The sequence below is a fragment of the Balaenoptera musculus genome, chromosome 4 (assembly GCF_009873245.2).
Source record: "Balaenoptera musculus isolate JJ_BM4_2016_0621 chromosome 4, mBalMus1.pri.v3, whole genome shotgun sequence".
Classification (NCBI taxonomy): Eukaryota; Metazoa; Chordata; class Mammalia; order Artiodactyla; family Balaenopteridae; genus Balaenoptera; species Balaenoptera musculus.
In genome coordinates, this window is record NC_045788.1 from 84,749,317 (window position 1) to 84,769,436 (window position 20,120).

At 36.5% G+C, this 20,120-nt stretch overlaps 1 protein-coding gene across 4 annotated transcripts in view; it reads right to left on the reverse strand.

Annotated features, from left to right (window-relative positions):
• Positions 1–605: 605 nt before the first annotated feature.
• ATP6V1A (ATPase H+ transporting V1 subunit A) overlaps positions 606–20,120 on the reverse strand; it is a 66,353-nt gene continuing 46,838 nt past the window's right edge. For all 4 annotated transcript variants that reach the window (XM_036851454.1, XM_036851453.1, XM_036851456.1 and 1 more), the window contains 10 exons: positions 19,755–19,906; positions 16,060–16,222; positions 15,437–15,545; positions 10,653–10,775; positions 10,445–10,559; positions 9,786–9,849; positions 8,106–8,309; positions 6,869–6,963; positions 4,591–4,762; positions 606–2,811 (listed from right to left, as the gene is read on the reverse strand). In XM_036851454.1, the coding sequence (XP_036707349.1) occupies positions 2,719–2,811; positions 4,591–4,762; positions 6,869–6,963; positions 8,106–8,309; positions 9,786–9,849; positions 10,445–10,559; positions 10,653–10,775; positions 15,437–15,545; positions 16,060–16,222; positions 19,755–19,906 (1,290 nt within the window). In that variant the 3' untranslated portion in view covers positions 606–2,718. The remainder of the gene's footprint in view (positions 2,812–4,590; positions 4,763–6,868; positions 6,964–8,105; positions 8,310–9,785; positions 9,850–10,444; positions 10,560–10,652; positions 10,776–15,436; positions 15,546–16,059; positions 16,223–19,754; positions 19,907–20,120) is intronic.

Here is a 20,120-nt window from a genome sequence, read left to right on the forward strand (position 1 = left end):
TATTGTGGCAATACGTTAAAACTAATAACCTGAAAATATTGGATTATTACCAAAAAAGACTAAAAATCACCCATTCTATAATGAATAAGCTTTCCCATGAATTTTTAAGTATTTCTCTACATAAAGTTGGTGCTCAACAGTAATGTAGAGTTTTTCATTTCACACTGTTTCTTACTCCTTTAGAAATTGTTAAAAATACACTTAAGGAAATAAAATCCATGTTGCTACATTGGATCTTAACTACTTTGGCTTGCAAAATTACCAATTACAAAGCTTTAGTTCATCTGCCAAAAGTAGAGATGAGGACACTGATTTCCTTTCATTTATAAGTCTACTTTTAGAAACCATTCATTTTTTCAATTTAAAGTAATATTCAGAATGCTATGGGATTCCATGTACTATATTTCCAAATCACAGTGGTACATGATTATAGGACTTTTTGCAGTCTATAGTGAGGGCGCCAATTCAATTTCATGATCTTAAGTAACAATCTATAAAGAGGGAAATAAAAAACTTTAAAGTTCATACTGAAAACACGCCAAAATACAATAAGGTGGCACGTTTTTTTAGCAGATCTTGCCACACCCACAAAAAAAGGAAAAATGTTAATTTAAATCCACTTTTTATTCTTTCATAGATTTTAACAATTATACACAACTTTTAACATAAAGATAGTGAAACCTCAAGGATAAGGAGACAATATATATGACCTCTTCTATTCGTTCGTCAGGATGGAAGGAAGTTTCCAAAGGGTACAATGTGTGAGATTTAACACTGGAAAAATACATATGAAACTTGTTAACTGGCTCCACTGAGGATCAGGCACAGCACAATAAATATAGAACTGCATCATCTTTTTAAAAGATTGTTGTCAACTTTAACACATTCTTACTAAAGAAATATGATCAGTGACCAATGTGAAATTCTACAACATATGGGTGAAGGGACACTTACAATGAGGCTCTGAGCAAAGTTTCTCTAGCATCTTCACACCCATACATCAACATTCTTAAAAAGGAGTTAAGAACGTACATTGCAAATTCAGAACAACACAAAAGAAACTTGGTCAAACTTTCTTCGTCATATCATTCATTACTAACACAGTCCTAGTTTGCTGGTAGGTTTAAGGTAGGAATTGAAAGTTTTTGAAATTCTTTTAATTTCCACTGGTCTTAGAGCCTCTGGGTAGGAGGCCACATTGGAAAGCAAACTGATTCAGCAGCACCATTACATCCACGTGTCAACAAATCACTGCACAATTTTTATCTTCCAATATTCTGAAAGGTTAAAAAAAGATACATGGCAGAATACTTATCCTGAATAGCAGGCCACTGTAAGAACATGTAATCTGCAAGGATTTAAACAAACATAGCTGAATTCTCTAGCTGCATCTTTCCTTAACAGACCAAAAGAAATACATTACCTAATGTGCCTTATCATACAAACACAGAAACTTTTATTTTAAAACATATACTTAAAAGATAGGAAGAAATGATCTTTTTTTCACATGACCCAGATTCTGTTATCAGCAGATATAAGAATTAACTTCATCCCTATGAAACAGAATGGAAACTGTTATGCTGCTACAGCTACAGGTATTCTGGGAAATCTTTTGAGCCAGTGAATCAAAAACCACATGAAAGAATAATATTTTTTACAATCAGGAAGCTGGTTCTTCAAAAATTCAATTAGCAAACAAACAAACATGTGACACATGTCATTATCTTGTAAAAACATAATGCCACTCTGGCCCCAAGAATCACTAAAGCCCAGCTGGTCCTTAAAGGTGCAAACAGCCTTTAACCACTACTAAATATCTTCTCTGTGGCATTTTACTGCCCATCACACTGCCACATGATTCTCAGAAGCTTAGGCTTCTACGATGTTTGAGGAAAAAAAAGAGGGTGTGATGTGGATCAAGTTCTCGGTGATTATTTTAAATGTAATTTTAAAAAGAATTTCCTAGTAATGTAGTATAATGGTCCTTGATACTGAATTTTTCCTAGTGAAATAAAATAGGCTTTAACAAGATGATGTTAATCTAAGTTTGATCACCTGGCTCCTTTTTCACTTTTTTAGAGGGCACTGATTCATCTATTGTGCTGAGTCCCACAAATGCCTGCTTTAAAAACAGTACAGTTCTCAACAGTTTCCCACAAATATTCTTGATTTATACTGGGGGAACAACACATAATAGAAACATTAATTATTCATGTTTAAAAAAAGTAATTATTTCCTACAAAGCAGGTTACTTAGCAAAATGCTAAGCTGCAAATAACTTTACCACACAGATATTGAGTCATTTCACAAAGAACCTGACAAAATGTATAGAAGTCTGGCCTTCCATTCCAAATCCATTGCAAAGAGAGTACATGCAGTAGTCCTGTTTACAATTTAATGGTGATGAGGAAAGGGCAAACCTAGGACAAGGAGAGACATCACCCTACATACAAGTTTACAGTAGTGTAGCCATTGTATATCATATTTACTACATTCACCACTTTGGAGAAAGGATCAGGGAGGCCCTTCAAACACTGGAACAAAGGAATGTTTGTTTTATGTAAGACCTACCAAATAAACAGGGAAACAAATGATAACACACATAGGCACTAGTCTCAAAGCTGCACAATAACGAAGCAAAGGGTTTGAGATGAGAAATTTAGGAAAATATACACATATGAGGGCTTGCTGAGGAAAAGGAGGAAAGAAATCACAGTTCTAATCTTCAAGGCTACGGAATGCATTCTGCATATCTTCAAGAAGTTGTGCGTAGTCGGCCTTGATCTTTGCCTCACCATCTTTCACTGGATCCTGAAAGAAGATTATAGAATTCAACTTTCCTTTGGAAACTAATTTTCAGAACACATAGTGAGTTATTTATATTTACTATATTTGAGTACTAGGTTGAGGTACACTGGTAAAACACAGGCAAGAGGCAGAATTAACCTTATTTTTCTTTTTTCTTTTTTCCTTTAAGGGTAGAAATGTATAAAGGAGTAGTTTATAGACAAAATTTTAAAGACAAAAGTTTAAAGACAAAATTTCTGTTTTGTGTCTTGCTTGCTAACTGTATTCAACAACCAATGGATTTACCCCCAACAATATGCAAAATATTAGGAAATTATTCAGCAATGCGTATTAGATGCATTCCTCTCTGTGTATATGATAGTTGGAATTTAATCAAAACAGAATTTACTATTCAAGGCCTGGTAGTATCACGTTGGGACAGGGGAGTAAAATTTCTAAAATAACCTCAAAATGCACCCCATTTAAAATCTGTATGGAAAGCAACTTAATTGAGTAAAATGTATGAAAGAAACCTTAAAGTGTTTAAGCCCTCTGAGCCAATCATTCCACTTCTGAGAACATATACTAGGAAAATACACAAAACCAACTACATGAACAAAGTTGTCCATACCAACAACTGGAAATTTCCTAAATGCCTAAGAATAAGAAAATATTATTCTCCAGCCACAAAATAGTGCTATAGAAAAATACTTAATGATATTAAAGAACTGAAATGTTAATTTGATACAATGTACCTGTAAACAGAAAAAAGACAGCACCTTTAGTTATACTACCAGAAGTCATCACTATTGCATATATTTTTTTATCATCTTCCTATGAATGTATAATTTTTAAAAATAAAATTTGGATCAAATTACATATGAAATTTCTTTGCAACCAACTTTTTTCACTAATTATACCATAAGCGTTTACCTGTGTCTTTGGATATTCTTTGAAAAAAAGATGTTAATGCCTTTATAATATTTTTGCTGTAATGTACATGCCACAATGGCTCCGTTCACTTTTGGATGACATTTAAAAGTTTAATATACAATCTTCTACATACATCCATATCAAAATCTCTAATTATTTCCTTGGGTTATATGTTTTGAAATGGAAAGACAGGACTCAAAGGGTGTCAATATTTTAAAATCCTTGACACAGTGAGTGTCTATTCACACAAATTTACTTCCAATCTATAATGCAAACACTATATACATAACATACACATTCAGAGAATCACTCTTAATTTCTCAGTAGGAGATTAGTAAATATACTTGGATGTCATGACTTAGAAATAATTAAATACAACTCGACTGATCAAGTATTTTAAAAACAATCTTACACATTTGAGTTTCTACAGATAATTTCACTTAATTATCTATTTATGTCTTGTGTACTTCCCAAAGAATGAGAGTCTACTTAAAAGTAAAAATGATGTGTAATAGGATACTTGAAGTAAGCAGCAGAAATCGTTTCAGAGGAGCATCGGGATTAGATATTAACAGGCACTTGAGGTAAGGTAACTGCTGCTTAGCAATGATTTTAGCTCTAAATTGCCTGGCAGTTAAGACAAAAGGGAAAACACGTCAGCGTTTATTTTAGACGTGACATACTATAATCTTCATCATGTGAATTCCTATTTGAACATAGCTTTGAGGTCTCTTCTGGTTTTACATAACCCGAGCATGTATGAAAATGATAAATGCCAGTTTCACACACCAGGTTTGGGACCCAAATATTTTTAAAAATCAAAAGGAAACACTTACTACTAAAACAAGTTTATGGTAGAAACAAATATACCTTGAATTTCATGGAGGAAAGCTTATAGAGGATCTCCCCCATGTGCTCACGGATAATGGACCATGTGATTTTATTGTCACTCTGGGCAGTGGTTTCAACAGCTCTGCGGGCCATATCATAAAATGCAATCATGTTGGACAGCATCCCTACTGTCTTGTAGAATGGGCAGAACCTAGGATAAATGAAAGTCAAAATAATAAACAGGGCTTCCCTGGTGGCGCAGTGGTTGAGAATCCGCCTGCCAATGCAGGGGACACGGGTTTGAGCCCTGCTCTGGGAAGATCCCACATGCCACGGAGCAACTAGGCCCGTGAGCCACAACTACTGAGCCTGCGCGTCTGGAGCCTGTGCTCCGCAACAAGAGAGGCCGCGACAGTGAGAGGCCTGCGCACCGCGATGAAGAGTGGCCCCCGCTTGCCACAGCTAGAGAAAGCCCTCGCACAGAAACGAAGACCCAATACAGCAAAAATAAACAAATAAACTTGAAAAAAGGCCACAAGCAAAAAAAAAAAAAAAAAAAAAAAAAAAAAAAAAATATAATAATAAAAAAAAAAACAAAATCCAAAGCATGTTCATAGTTTTTACTTCATCTGTAAAATACCAGAGCATTAACTTCTTTATTTAGATATGCACACTACTTATATTTATTGCATGATACATAAGGAATGAAAAAAGAATAGTGGAAAAGATCAATAATACTTAACCAGAGTTTTTGGACAGAGATGTCTCAGGAATAGGGGGTGGATGGAGAGAAGGAGCTATGTATTCTTTTATTTAAAGAGTGACGTTAATTTTTGTTAACACAATCAAACAGGAAGAACAATGAAACAGTACTGCTACAATCTAATGACTCTCTGAGGGTTTGTGTTTGTACAGTGCAGTTAAAGCAGTTACCCAAATGGTAAAATAACTGAGTTGTAAAGACTCCCTTGTGACAGTCGGTGAAGGTTTAATAAATAATAGGAAAGCAGGGAACTGTAATTTCCTAAAGTTAATAGGCATTCCCTTTCTCCATTAATGTGTTCATTTTCATTTACCCATATCTTTTAATAATGAAGACACAGAAGTTAATATTCAACTTGGATCACATGCATTCTAATCAAATTTCCAACGCATTTAAACTTATTTGCATACACAATTTCATGCACACTCTCTATTACACTCTTTTCAAATAATTTTCCCCTTGTGGAGTTATCTTTGTGTGGATGGTTCCTTGAGCTTCTTAAGTTCCTGATACAGATTGTTTACGAGCCTTACTGATTATACTGTCATATTTTCTGCTTGTCCTACATTCTGGTAATCTTCCTATGTGTTCAGTTTCCACTTCAGACTTATATGGGGCCAAATATGATTGCGGGAGAAAAACTAGCCTATGATGAAAGGGTTCAAATTATCAAAGTTTAAAAGAAATGGGAAATTTTAAATAAGCCATGGAAGTAGCAGAGACAATTATGAAAAACAAGCACTGGGCAGGAGTAGCAGGGACTGGTGAGACATCCGACAGGGACTTCAGTAGGAAGAAAAAGAATAGGACTCTTGGGCTTCCCTGGTGGCGCAGTGGTTAAGAATCCATCTGCCAATGCAGGGGACATGAGTTCGAGTCCTTGTCCAGGAAGATCCCACATGCCGCGGAGCAACTAAGCCCATGCACCACAACTACTGAGCCCGCACTCTAGAGCCCACGAGCCACAACTACTGAGCCCACATGCCACAACTACTGAAGTCCGCATGCCTAGAGCCTGTGCTCTGCAATAAGAGAAGCCACCATAATGAGAAGCCTGTGCTCTGCAACAAAGAGTAGCTTCCGCTCTCTGCAACTAGAGAAAGCCCACGTGCAGCAACGAAGACCCAACGCAGCCAAAAATAAATAAATAAGTAAATAAAGAATAGAACTCTTGGGAAATGAGGCACGAAAGTACATTATTTAGGAAAAGAGTAGAAGAGGCACGGGCTGTGGTAAAAGGTAGTGAGAAAAGCTTCTGAAAGAGGCAATGATCCCCAGGCTCCGTACACTAAGCCACAATTTAATCTAATTAAAGATGGCTGGATAATGAGTGAAAACACTGTCATAACTGGGAAAATGAGCCAACTCAAGATAAGGGAACATACTGGATCACTAGATGTCTGCTATGAAAATATAAAATAAACCTATACACTGAGTCAGAGTGTGTCTGTATGAGAAAAAAAAGGCGGGGAGGGTTTTAATGTGTAGGCAGCTCCTTCTTCAAAACTTGATAGGATATCCTCAAATTAAAAAAAGAAAATCAGGCTAGATTACCTGTCATAAGGAGTGTATCCATTTTGTTGAAGGAAATCATCTTTGATAAGTTTTGCTACCTCCAGAGTGATTTTATCTGTTTCTGCTAGTGAAGCCTAGAAGAGGAAAAAATACATTTTTAGAAATTTACTGCCACAATGTGGGACCAATAGTTCTAATCAGTTAGCATGCAGAAACCACATAATCAACACACGATCACCTATCATTAATAAATTCATTTCATAACTGCTTCCTGATTGATGTTCTTTTTTGGATTTTGTTGTGAAAAACATATAACAAATTTACCATTGTAACCATTTTTAAGTGTAGTTCAGTAGGTTAAGTATGTTCACATTGTTGTGAAACAGATTTCCATAACTTTTCATCTTACAAATTTGAAACTCTATACCCATTAAACAACAACTCTTCTTCCACCCTCCTGGCCCCTGTTAACCACTACTCTACTTTCTATTTCTATGAATTTGACTACTTTAGATACATTATATGTAAGTATTTGTCTTTTTGTGACTCGTTTATTTCACCTAACATAATGTCCCCTCAAGGTTCATCCATGTTGCAGCATGTGTTAGAATTTCCCTTCCTTTTCAAGGCTGAAATGGAACATTAATTCCATTGTGTGTGTGTGCGCGTGTGCGCGCGCGTGTGTGTGCGCGTGTGCGTGTGTGTGCGTGTGTGCACGCGAGTGTGTTGCAAAGGACATCTGGGTTGCTCCCACCTTTTAGTGCTTAGATGTTTCTATGAACATGGGTACACAAATAGGCTGATTTTTTTTTGAAACACCACATAGAGAGAGAGAAATGCCCAGCCGACCCTTAGCTATTCCAGTCATCCTAGCCCAGGCACTAGACATGTGAGGGAAGCAATTTTCAAATGACTATGGTCTCAGCCACCATATGACTGCAAAAACTGTATGAGGGGACCCAAGCAAGACTTCCCATCTGAGCCCACTAACCCCAAAAACCATGAGCAAAAAACCACTATTTAAGCCACTAAATGTCGAAGTGGTTTGTTATTCAATAATAATCTAAACACCAATCATCTTTCTACTTTCCACAACACAAGCAGGTCCCTCAAATATCTGCTGGATAAAGGAATAATCTAAAATTCTATTCGTTTAAAGAATATTTAATAAATACTCATTTTCCCAGCAAGAATCTGCATATCCAAGGTTCTGTTTGTCCTTAAAAAGCTTCAGTGCAACTCACAGACCTGTCTTCCACAAGATTTTACAACCTACCTTTCCCACAAGCTGTACAATTTCTGCCAAGTCTTCTTCTTCCTGCAGAATCTCCTTAGCTTTGGTCCTCAGAGGAACAAACTCTGTGAAGTGTTTGTCATAGTACTCATCCAAGGCACGCATGTACTTGCTGTAGCTGATGAGCCAGTTGACAGACGGGAAATGCTTACGTTGAGCTAGTTTCTTATCTAAGCCCCAGAACACCTGATTTAAAGACAAAATCAAAAACAAAACATAAAAATTTTTCTTAAAAACAATTTTTTTTGAAGTACTGAAATATATTTGTTTGTCCTAAATGTGCAATTCTATACTTTTCTGGTCAAATTATTTATCTTTTTAGTATATAACAAGTATAAATGAAATGGAATAAAACTGCAAATAGGAAAATGTATTTCTTTTAGTTTCAGTATGGGTAATATCTACAAATCAAAATTTCCTTAATAGTATGTCAAATCTGATAGCAAAAAAACTGACTCCTTTGAAGATTACGACAGTACGATATAAACAGATGAACCAGAAAATGCTTATTAAGATAGATACTTCACTTTAATGAAAACCTCTAAATGTTCTGAATAAATTCAGTTCCCTATCATTAAGGGCCAATCCTAAAAGATCTGACAGTCATTTTTCCAAGGCCAAATATTCATATGTATTTTATGCTTTCCTAACTTTGCTCCCCATTTCCCTGTAATTAAAAGTTCAAAATTTTAGCAAAGGTTAAACATCTTGAAAGTTGTAAATTTAGCCTCTGCCACTTCCTTTTATCTGAAACTGACCAAAATATAGGCAAATATTCTATTTTTCCCATATGAATAATACATATGCTTATAAATATATCAACATTAAAAAAATTATAGCTCTGATTTATATACATCTTTCATTTAGGCTTATTTTTTAAAAATTTTTTATTTATTTATTTTTTATACAGCAGGTTCTTATTAGTTATCTATTTTATACATATTAGTGTATACAGGTCAATCCCAGTTTTCCAGTTCGTCCCACCCACCCCTCCCAGGCTTACTTTTAATGGCCAAGTTAGCTGGCTATCCACTAGAATTCATGCCCTTGTCACTGGGAAGCTGCCTAGGCAGAAACTACACTTTCCAAGCTTTGCTTTCGTCTGGGTGTGGCTAACAGAACGAGTGGAGTGACCAGGCCTGAGCCCAAAGTAGGTGTGCCTTCTACACAGTCCCCCTGTACCAGCCAGATGCAGACAATTACCAGGTTAGGTGGAGCCCAAGGTGGAAGAAGCCCTGGTTCTGGATTACTATGGAATGGAAAAGAGCTGCCCTCTGATAGGGTTACCTGCCTTGGACCATACCACGAGGAGAAACTTCTATGGGGTTTTTGCCATTGTATCTTTTTGGGCCCATTTGTTTCTACTCCTAGGGTTACTCTAACTCCAAGTGTAGTATTACTCTAACACGAATAAAACTTGGCTACCCAGATGTATTTTCCACTTAACAGATATTAAGTCTATTATAAACTCTAGATAAAGAGCTAAGAAAGAACAGACAGCACTGAAGACTTTCAGTAGTAAGAATGTTGCTAAAACAGACTTTACCATTGCCTACTCTTCAGTGACCAAATGAAATACTTCACAATGATGATGCGGATAACATGAGGACAGCCTGGGGTGGGATGGGGCTCAGAAGCTGACTACACTAGGGAAAGATATACCTGAACAATACCAAGAGTAGCAGATGTAACTGGATCAGAAAAATCACCACCAGGTGGAGAAACTCTAAATTTAAAAGAAGAAAAAGTCATTAGAAATGCTTATGGAAAATAACTTGTAAATAAAAGCAATTTTTTGCAAGTCAATTTTAATGTAAATAACTTTAGAAATATGACCTTTGGAAAGAAAATCTTATACAAAAATCTTAAATAAAAACCAGTACTAAGTTGAAAATTAAGAATGACAACTATTAAACACCTTCTAGTTTGAGAAATGAGACAGATTTAATTATAATCTGTTTCACTATTCTAATCAAACAGATGAAGCAGGAAGGAAGGAAAAGGTCTGAGAACAAAGTATGGCTTTATGTGGGGATCGTGAATCTTCACATTGTTTTTATCATGATACAGTCTTACCTTAACATGTCTATAATTTTCTAAATTATTTCTAGGATATCGTGACTTGAATATAATAAATCAGTCAAGTCAAATCTATAGAACCAGAACATGTAGAGATGACCTAAACATGTGCATTTTAAAGAGCTCCTTGGATGACTCGAGTGCAACCTTGGTTAAGAATCACTGCTCTCAGGGGGGCTAAATATTGTCTCTTTAAAATAAATAACCTTTTTTCTTATGAAAAGTACAGTTTTGATGCTTACGCTCCTACAATGCTGACACTCCCTTCTCTCTCAGGATTTCCAAGACATTTCACTCTGCCAGCTCGCTCATAGAATGAGGCCAGACGGGCACCGAGATATGCAGGATATCCACTATCTGAAAAATGAAAAGAAGTTTTAAAGAGAGGTTCTAAGCCAGTCCCCAAATCCTAACAGTCTTGCTTATGTAATAAGCAATACAGAGACTTACCTGCAGGCATTTCAGCTAAGCGGCCAGAGATTTCTCTAAGAGCCTCAGCCCATCTAGAGGTAGAGTCAGCCATCATACTGACGTGGTAGCCCATGTCACGGAAATATTCTGACAGTGTAATTCCTAAATTGGGAAGAATATTACAAGTTATAATCCTATAAAGTGTAATCCTGACTTTTTCACCCTCAAGAAAAATGTAAAGCAATAAGTTCCTAAGACTGCTAGCTGTTCATCATAATCTGTGCTGCTTCTTTTGGGCGCACAGCTGAATTATATTGTCTAGTCTCCTCTGCATTTAGATGTGGCAAGTAACTGACCCCTATCTAATGGAATGTAAGAGTCATGTGTTCCACCACCAGGCAAGCCACACATCCTTCCATGCTACTTCTTCCGTCTGGCTTACTGAGAGGGCGAGAACTCCCAGGACCCATGGAAGATATGTGTCGAAATGAAAGAGCTCTTTTCAGCCTGCGTCCCAGCCCAAAAATGATAGAATAATGAAGACTGCCCTGATCATCTGAAACAAACATCTATTATATTGAGCAATTACATGTTTGGGTTTATCATAGCCTAGTATACATTTTTAAAAGTAGGAAAAGACTTTCCTCCCATTTTTTGTTGAGATAATTAGACATAGGCATCAAAAAATCCTCAACTAATTAGCTTGTTTGGTTATTTTTCAAAAGTAACAAATGTTATTAACGTGAGTAATAATCTTCATTATCCAGCCATTCTGCTATGCAGATTGGGTCCTCTCTTGTAAAATCACATACAGTAAACCATTTAGAAGAAGCTAATATACAGAAAGAAGTCCTGGGTTCTACTTTCTATTCTGTCATTAATCTTAGCAAAATAACTTCATTTTCCCAGTGTGGTTTCCTAATCTGTGAAAATAACTCTCACCCTATCTATCTATACATATCAGATGAAATGATTTCTATAAATGCCCTCTGCAAAGTACAAAGTACTATACAACTCTAACATATTAGAAATGTATATTTGTTGCTACCTCATAAGCATCCCCAAATCTACTGCCCTAATTCCCTTATTTTACCAGTAAAGAAACAGATGCTTATATAAGTAAAACAAAATAGTTGCTGGAAAACTCAGAACTTTACTATTTATCATATTACATCCTTCAGAATAAAAAATACTGACTTAGGTTTCCAAAATATGATCCAAGGAACAAAGTCTTTAAGAAATACCACTTATCATTATTAAGGCTTAAAAAACACAGTAATTATCACATATTTCAATCTGATGGTAGAATCAGATCCTCTCTTATACAAGCACACTATGTCTCTGTGATAACATTCACTAATGCCTGTGTGTATATATTTATTAAAAAGACTTGATAGAAGAGACAGATACGCATGACTAAATCTCAAAGAAGTCTCATAGACCACTTTCATAGACCTAAAGATATCAGTGCCTACAAGAAAAAAAAACAAACCCTCAGACAAAAATCAAAAGATAACCAGGGGCTTCCCTGGTGGCACAGTGGTTGAGAATCTGCCTGCTAATGCAGGGGACACGGGTTCGAGCCCTGGTCTGGGAAGATTCCACATGCCGCGGAGCAACTAGGCCCGTGAGCCACAACTACTGAGCCTGCGCGTCTGGAGCCTGTACTCCGCAACAAGAGAGGCCACTATAGTGAGAGGCCCGCGCACCGCAATGAAGGGTGGTCCCCGCTTGCCGCAACTAGAGAAAGCCCTCACACAGAAACGAAGACCCAACACAGCCAAAAGTAAATAAATAATTTATTTATTTATTAAAATAATTATTTATTAATAAATTATTTATTTATTTATTTAAAAAAGTAAATAATTTAAAAAAAAAAAGATAAGCAAACTAGGACAATATCTGCAACTCATAACAGATGAAAGACTGATTTCAAAGAACTTTACCAATCAGTATGATAAACAACTACTACCAATACAAAAATGGACAGAAGGCAGTTTCCAAATGGTTAATACACACAGAAAAGATGCTAGCTCACTGTAAGAAATACAGACCGAATAGGCATCTAATAAAGTAGGGACAGTAAAATGCTAATTGTCAGATCTAGGTGTGGGGTACATGGGAATTCACTGTAATAGTCTTCTCACTTTTCTGTATGATAATTATCATAAGAAAGCATTGAAGAAATTAGCATTGGTGAGTATGTGAAGAAGCAGAAATCTTGTCCACTGTTATTCCTTTTGAAGAGCTATTAGAAACTAAAATCTACATTAACAGTTGTATTCTTAGCAATTTTACTTCTAAGAACTTACCTGACAAAAATACAAAGAAACATGCGCATAAAACATACAAAGCCACAGTGTAAAAAACATGCTTAAGAATGTTTTATGGTGTGAAGTTTGTGGGAGCAAAAAAATTATCAATAATCCAAGTGCCCCCTAAACGGATGCTGGTTAAATAAATTATGATATATCCATACAAAGGGATACTGTGCAGCCATTTAAAAGAAGTAGGTAGACTTCTTGTCCTAAAATAGTAGGTGAATATGTCACTTTCTCCTTCTTCTCATAAGAGTAACCACCAGACAAGGAGAACAAGAAATACAGAAACACAAACTCCACTGTCAAAAACTAGTGGCCATGTTTAGCTTCACAACAAAATAATGAGGAAAGCCAACTAAATGAGATAAAAAACAAACAAGGGGGTGGAAAGACACCAAGAATTCACCTGAAGCTGCACATCTCAGATTAAGCTTTTGCAAACTAGAAGGTACATCCTGAGGGGCAAAACCAAGAATCCATTGTCTGGAACACAGTAAAAGGGGTACAGGGCTAGTGGTGGGGGTTCCTTGGACCCAGTTTGGCATCAAGGGGAAGTAGAGAGATGGGGACAAATAAAACAAAGGAAGGCACTCCTTTTCAGTAAGTAAACAGTGAATGAGGCATGGTAGAAGAGAAAGAATTCATTGTAAGTGGCCTTGTAGCTGCGGATTTTTGCTGGCAGGAAAGAAAAAGTAAAATAACTTACACAACTCTATGCTGTAACAAACTTCACAGATTACCAGGAAGAATTCCTGCTACCCTGGACCATAGTAACAACCATTCCCTCCCGTCTCCTGCAAAGATGAGTAATAGTAATAATAAACATCAGCACAGGAACTAAACAAAAATAAAAGGAGAAAAAAAGAGCCAGAAGAGCAGAGTACAACAATGAACCTGCCAAGAAACAAATGAAAACTGTGACCACAATTAATTAATAAAAGAAAATCTTAATATTGTATCCTACCACAAAATAAAAATCTCAAGGAATATACAGTAAGATCACGAAAGATGTTTCATGAGCCAGCAGAACTCAGCAAAGAGCTAGAAGGACATAAAGTCTTCATTGGAAGCAATACAAAGAATACATGTTGATTACCCTGTGAAAAAATGGATAAAAGGCTAAATAAAAAGAATTAGAGAGGAAATGATGCATATGGAAACAGCTAAAGGAGACGCTATATGTTTAGCTTCAAGAAGATAACAATAATGGAAGAGAAAAAGTTTCAGAAACAATTCTCAAAAATTTTCCAAAATAAAAGACATATTCATAGATTGAAAAGGTTCACTATGTCTCAGGAAAAAATTATCAGAACTATCAATACTGGGATATATCCTAATCAAGTTATAAGACTTCAAGGTTAGGACTTCCCTGGTGGCGCCGTGGTTAAGAATCCGCCTGCCAATGCAGGGGACACTGTTTTGAGCCCTCGTCTGGGCAGATCCCACATGCCACGGAGCAACTAAGCACGTGTGCCAGAACTACTGAGCCTGAGCTCTAGAGCCCACGAGCCACAACTACTGAGCCCGTGTGCCACAAGTACTGAAGCCTGCGCACCTAGAGCCCAAGCTCCAAAACAAGAGAAGACACTGCAATGAGAAGCCCGTGCAATGCAAGGAAGAGTAGCCCTCACTTGTGGCAACTAGAGAAAGCCCGAGTGCAGCAATGAAGACCCAACAATGAAGGCCCGATGCAGCCAAAAATAAATTAAAAAAAAAAAGAAGAAGACTTCAAAGTTAAAGAGACATTCCTTTGGGTAAAAAGAAAAATCACCTATAAAAGGAAAAAAAGTAGGCCAGCGTCAGATCTCTCCCCAGCACTTAATGCTGAAATAAGAGTCCTCTAGGCAAGAAATACTGATCAAAAAATTTTATACTCTGTTAAAATTTAAAGGCAGCTGAAAAAACCCAGACTTACAAAGAAACAAGAATTCAAATTTTGTCCAACCATGAAACAAATGGAAAAACTGTAGTCAAGGGACTGCCAGTGGGCATGACTCCATTTTACTAGGTCTAAGGCTAATACAAATATTGGATTTATGGTTATAGAACAGAATACGAACATTATAAATCCTGAATATGTAGAAATCAAAGCACCAAAAGCTGGATGGAAGTGGGAGCAAAGATGGAAGATAATATATAAACATACTGATATTCAAAGTATTACAGTTCAAAGCTGATAATTCAAGTTACAGAGATACAGATATATTCAGAGATAGAGCAATGATAAAACATGTAATGAAAAAAAAAAAACCAGTAGTAGAAGATACATCATTTTAAAGTCATCAAAAAGATTGTGGCAGCTCTATTAACGTCTTAAACTGACATATTCTCAAGATATAATAATATGTGAAATATTTAAAAAAAATATTCTAGGAACATGGTTGTATGTATGAAGGTACTTTAGAATGAAAGAAAAGTTCTTTGGAAAAGAAAAAGTTTGGTGCTAGCTTTAAACTTACGAACAGATATGTTAATCGCTTTTATTCCAATTCATATACTCACCAGTATAAATAGAGGCTTCCCTAGCAGCAACAGGCATATTAGAGGTATTGGCTACCAACGCTGTCCTCTTCATAATTGACTCTACCTTACCATCAACTTCCATCGTGAGCTAGAGGCAAATAATCTATTAGTGATCCCCAGAACATTTCAGTCCCCTTTTCACAACTTGTTTATATTTAATCCCTCTTATAATCTGTATTCCCCATCACTCCAACCTCTTCCCTCTCTCCCACTGTGCTGTAAAGAAAACAGCCAGTGTTTCCATTTCATAAATGAAGTCCATTCTTTTATGGAAAAAGGAATATTACTACAGTAACCTAGTAGATCATATAAAGGCTGTGTAAAGTTCACACCTATAAATATTTTGCCTATTGTATCTTTCTCCCAATAACTGAAAATCACCAGACCACAAAAAGAAACTTTCAAGTGTTTGACTGAAAAATTCAAATTCCTCTCCTTGAGTATACAAACTGAATCACAGATATAATTAGAAAATTCCTTAAAAGATCCTTGACAAATGAGAGCATTGCTCCAGATCCAACATAAAGCTTTATTAATTGCCAATTAAAGTTGATTAGTGGTATTTTCTCTAGATTAGTATTGGAAGCTTTATAGATACAGACCTCTGGGAAGTCCCGGAGGACTTCAGACATCTCATTTCCTCTCTCACCACATCCTACGTAGATGATCACATCACTGTTGGAATACTTGGATAGAGACTGCGATATCACTGTCTTTCCACAGCCAAAAGCCCCAGGGATTGCAGTAGTTCCTCCCTGTACACATCTACACAAATTAAACAAGCACTGATTACTTTACTCGTTAATACATACCAATAAATAAAGTAGGTAAGTGACACAGAAATACAAGTTAAAGAACAAAAGCACTTTATAATACTGTCATCTGTATCTATATATATACTTACAAAGACAGATATACAGATAGATATATAACAATTGCTCCCCTAGTTTCCACCTATAGCAGTATATGTTGTTTATTATAAATTAATCATTTCTATCATCTTTAATAGCAAAAAGTGAAAGTATATTCCATAAGGTAACTGGGGAAGAGGAATATGAAAATAAATAAAATAGTACTAATGATATTCTGAATGCTTAAATAAATTAGTTTATGAAAGGACAATATAAGAATTAAAGCTAAAAGAAAAATATAAACACTTTGAAAGTTGTCTTCTGAGGTAAAAAATAAGATCTAAGAAATTCCTCTTGTTACAGAGGTTAATAAACAAAGACTTTTGTTAAGGTGTTAAGTCAATCCCCTTTTACCCATTCAATAACGATTTATGAAGTACTTCCAAGGTACTACAAACTATGCTTGGAGATGCTGGAGAGACAACAGCGGAGAAAATAGCCATGTTTCTGTATTCACAGAGCTCACATTCCAGTGGAGTAAACTGGAGTCAGCTTGTGATTACATGATTACAGTACCATTTAGCAACCACTTTCAAACTTTCCCTAAAAAGTGTCAGTGGAGACTGAAATACCCTTAAGGGCAGAGGGAAGTTAAGGGCAGAGGGAAGTGAATGTCACAGGTAGGTGTGTGTGTGTGTGCAGGTGAGTGTGTGTGTCAGGCAGGAGTGTCTGGGCAGGAGAAATGAGACATAATGTTAAGAGAAATTCCTTGGAAATAGTGTGTTTATCATAAAATTCACAAACACTGCATCCTTAATAATAATAATAGAGTTTTCTCATATGAAACTAATACGCATTAAAATGTTTTCTCCTTCAAACCTTTCAGTGACTCTGATACACTAAGAAGGCATGTCCATTCATCCTATGGCTTTGTATACCTCTTTCAAATCACCTTTAAGGCAGGGTGGGGAGGCAAGGCTGGGTGTGCCCCACTTTAGAAGTTCAACAATCCATTGTGAAAAGTGCTATCATAGAGACCATCCAAGGTTTGTGGGAGTACACAGGAAGGAGTACAAAGTCTGACACTGGATGGGAGTGGGGTTAGGAAATTCTTTCCGAAAGAAGCTAAGACCTGAAAGAAAATAGAAATTAGCCAGATACAGGGAAATAACATTCCACATAGAGGGAAAAGAATGCCCAAAGGTCCAGGGGCAAGAGGGAGCATTGCTTGAAGAATTAAAAGTCCTTCGTTAAGCCTGGAAGATGATGTATAAGGAAGCAGTTGGGCAGGCAAGTGACTGAGACAATACTGGAAGGTAAGCAATAGCCAGATCATGGGTGGCTTTGTGAGGAGTTAAGGAGTGTGTGTTTGTCTTGAGAGCAATAAAGAGCGCTGAAGGGTTTCAGGCAAAATTGTGCAGGATCACATATGTGTTTTAGTTGGATCACTATGTAATATGGACAACCACTTGGAAAGAAGGCAAAACTGAAGATGGGAAGTCTGATTAAATGAGTTTATTACAGGAATTAGGGTAAGATCCTTAATTATAGTCATGGAGTAGAGATGACAGATGCAGATAAAAAATATTTAGGGAATAGAATAACAGCATTAGTTCACTAATTAGATGTGGGAGGGTAAAAATGATACTTGAGAGAGGCAGCAAAGTTTCAAGGAAAGGAGTGGTGATTAAGATGATGATTTTAGTTTTAAACATACTGACTTTGAGGCACCTATAAGATAGTCAAAAGGAGAGGTATAATCAGAAGTGGATATATGAGTCTGGAACTCAGAAGAGATCTGGGATGAAGATACAGGTTTAGAAATCATCATATATAGATGAACATTTAAGTCTCGAGAGTGAATGAAGTCATCCACAGAGGGTAAGACGTATAATGCGGAAAGAAAAGAGAAAACCTCTAAGAAATATCAAAATTAAGGGAGAAGGAACCTGCAACGGAGAATAAGCAATAGCTTCTTGTAGACAGAAGCTAACTGGAAAAGCAAAGAAAGAGGGTGTTTCAAAGAGGAAGGAGTAGAAAGCAATATCCAATATCCAAAGTTGTAGGAATTAAGAAAACACAAAAGCTTACTTATTGAATTGGGAGTGACTGATGATGTTAGTGAGAGTAGTTTCGGTTGAGGGGTGGCACCACGGGCAGAGCAGTACAGTGAATTAGAGTGGGAAAAGTGGAGACAACTAATTTACTTTTTTAAAGAGATTTGGCTGTGAAGATAGGGAGAAAGGTAGTGGAAGGTAGAAAGGGGAAAAGGGTCGAAGGTAGATTTCTTCTCATTAGATGGGAGATAAAGAGAATATCACTTAATGGGAGGTCTTTGAGGAAACATGAGGTGGGATAAACTCCAGAAAAAGGAGAGGAGTAAGGGATGGATGGGAATGTACGTTAACTGATGGAGTTCCAAATCTGATGGCCTCTCATTTCTCTGTGAAGGATCTAGCATGATCATTTGTTGAGAAAGACTGGAGTTGAAGCTCTGAGGCAAGTGGAGAGGTTTGAAATAGTCACTAAGGAGAGCAGGAGAATGATAATTAGGGAAATGCTGAACGACTGTGCCACAGTGGTGAGATACCAACTTCACTTATTTATTTTTCTCAGCAGCCTGTGTGTAGATTTGGGAGAAGGAGATAGCAGGACTGATTCACAGTTGATATTTCGCCAGGTGGGCGTGACAGAAGACAAAGGAACCAAGAAAATTTAATATACTGACAGATGTTAGTAAAAGTGATAGACTATTAAATTTAAACTGGATAGTGAAGGATATGGAAACAGGAGGTACTGACTAAATAAGAAGAGTCAAAGTACTGAAGATCTTATGAGAGAGTAACAGTGAGAACAACGCACAGAGTAGGTTTAAAGGTAAGAGGCTGAAGAGTAAGTGAGACATACATGGGTTGGTGATCAGAAGTTGAAAGAATTACTACATCCCGGCTTCAGTCTTTTCTGTGAATTAAATGATGAAGTTATTTGTTAAAAGTAAAGCAGGGTATCGTGATGCCTAAGATTTAAAGAGAAAGGAGGTTTTTAAGCAGGTGATGAAGAAAATGGCAAAGAGCAGACTACAAAGTAAGAAAGACTGCTGGGTAGCATAGAGAACCCAGCTGATGTTAGAAGTCATCAATTTGTAGTGACACCAATCTACTAATTCTAGGATAACTTAAGAAAAATAGTTATATTGTTTTGGCACAGATTTCCTTCTGGAAATTTCATTTTTCAGAAAGTTTTAGAAATAATGCTTTCCTTTGCAACTGTGAAAAAATAAATTTTCTTCAACAGTTTGATTCTCTAAATAAGCACTGGTAAAATATATTTCTCTAGATAAAACGTATTACAGGATTAGCACATAAAATCTTTATCTATAAAGAAGTGAAACAATAAGCACATATAATAACTCTGAGGGAAAACCATGGGACACAAATCAAACTTACGGAAAAAGGGCATCAAGGACTCTCTGGCCAGTCAACAGAGGATGATTAGCTGGCAATTTCTCAGTGACAGGCCGAACCTGACGTACAGGCCATACTTGGACCATGCTGAACTTCTCCTTTACACCTTCAAATTCAAGCTCCAACACAACATCCTACAAAAATACAGCAGGACTTTAAGTACATTATAAACATTTCTTCCTCTAAAACCAAAGTAATGCCAGATTTCTCTTGGGGGGTTAGGGAGGTGGTATGTGGAAGTGGGGAGGGAGATTTACACTTTTTTATTGTAAATCTTTACATACTGTTCTAATTTTTTTTAAACCAGGTGCATTATTATGATTTTTAAAAAAAGCTTAGAAGTTTTGG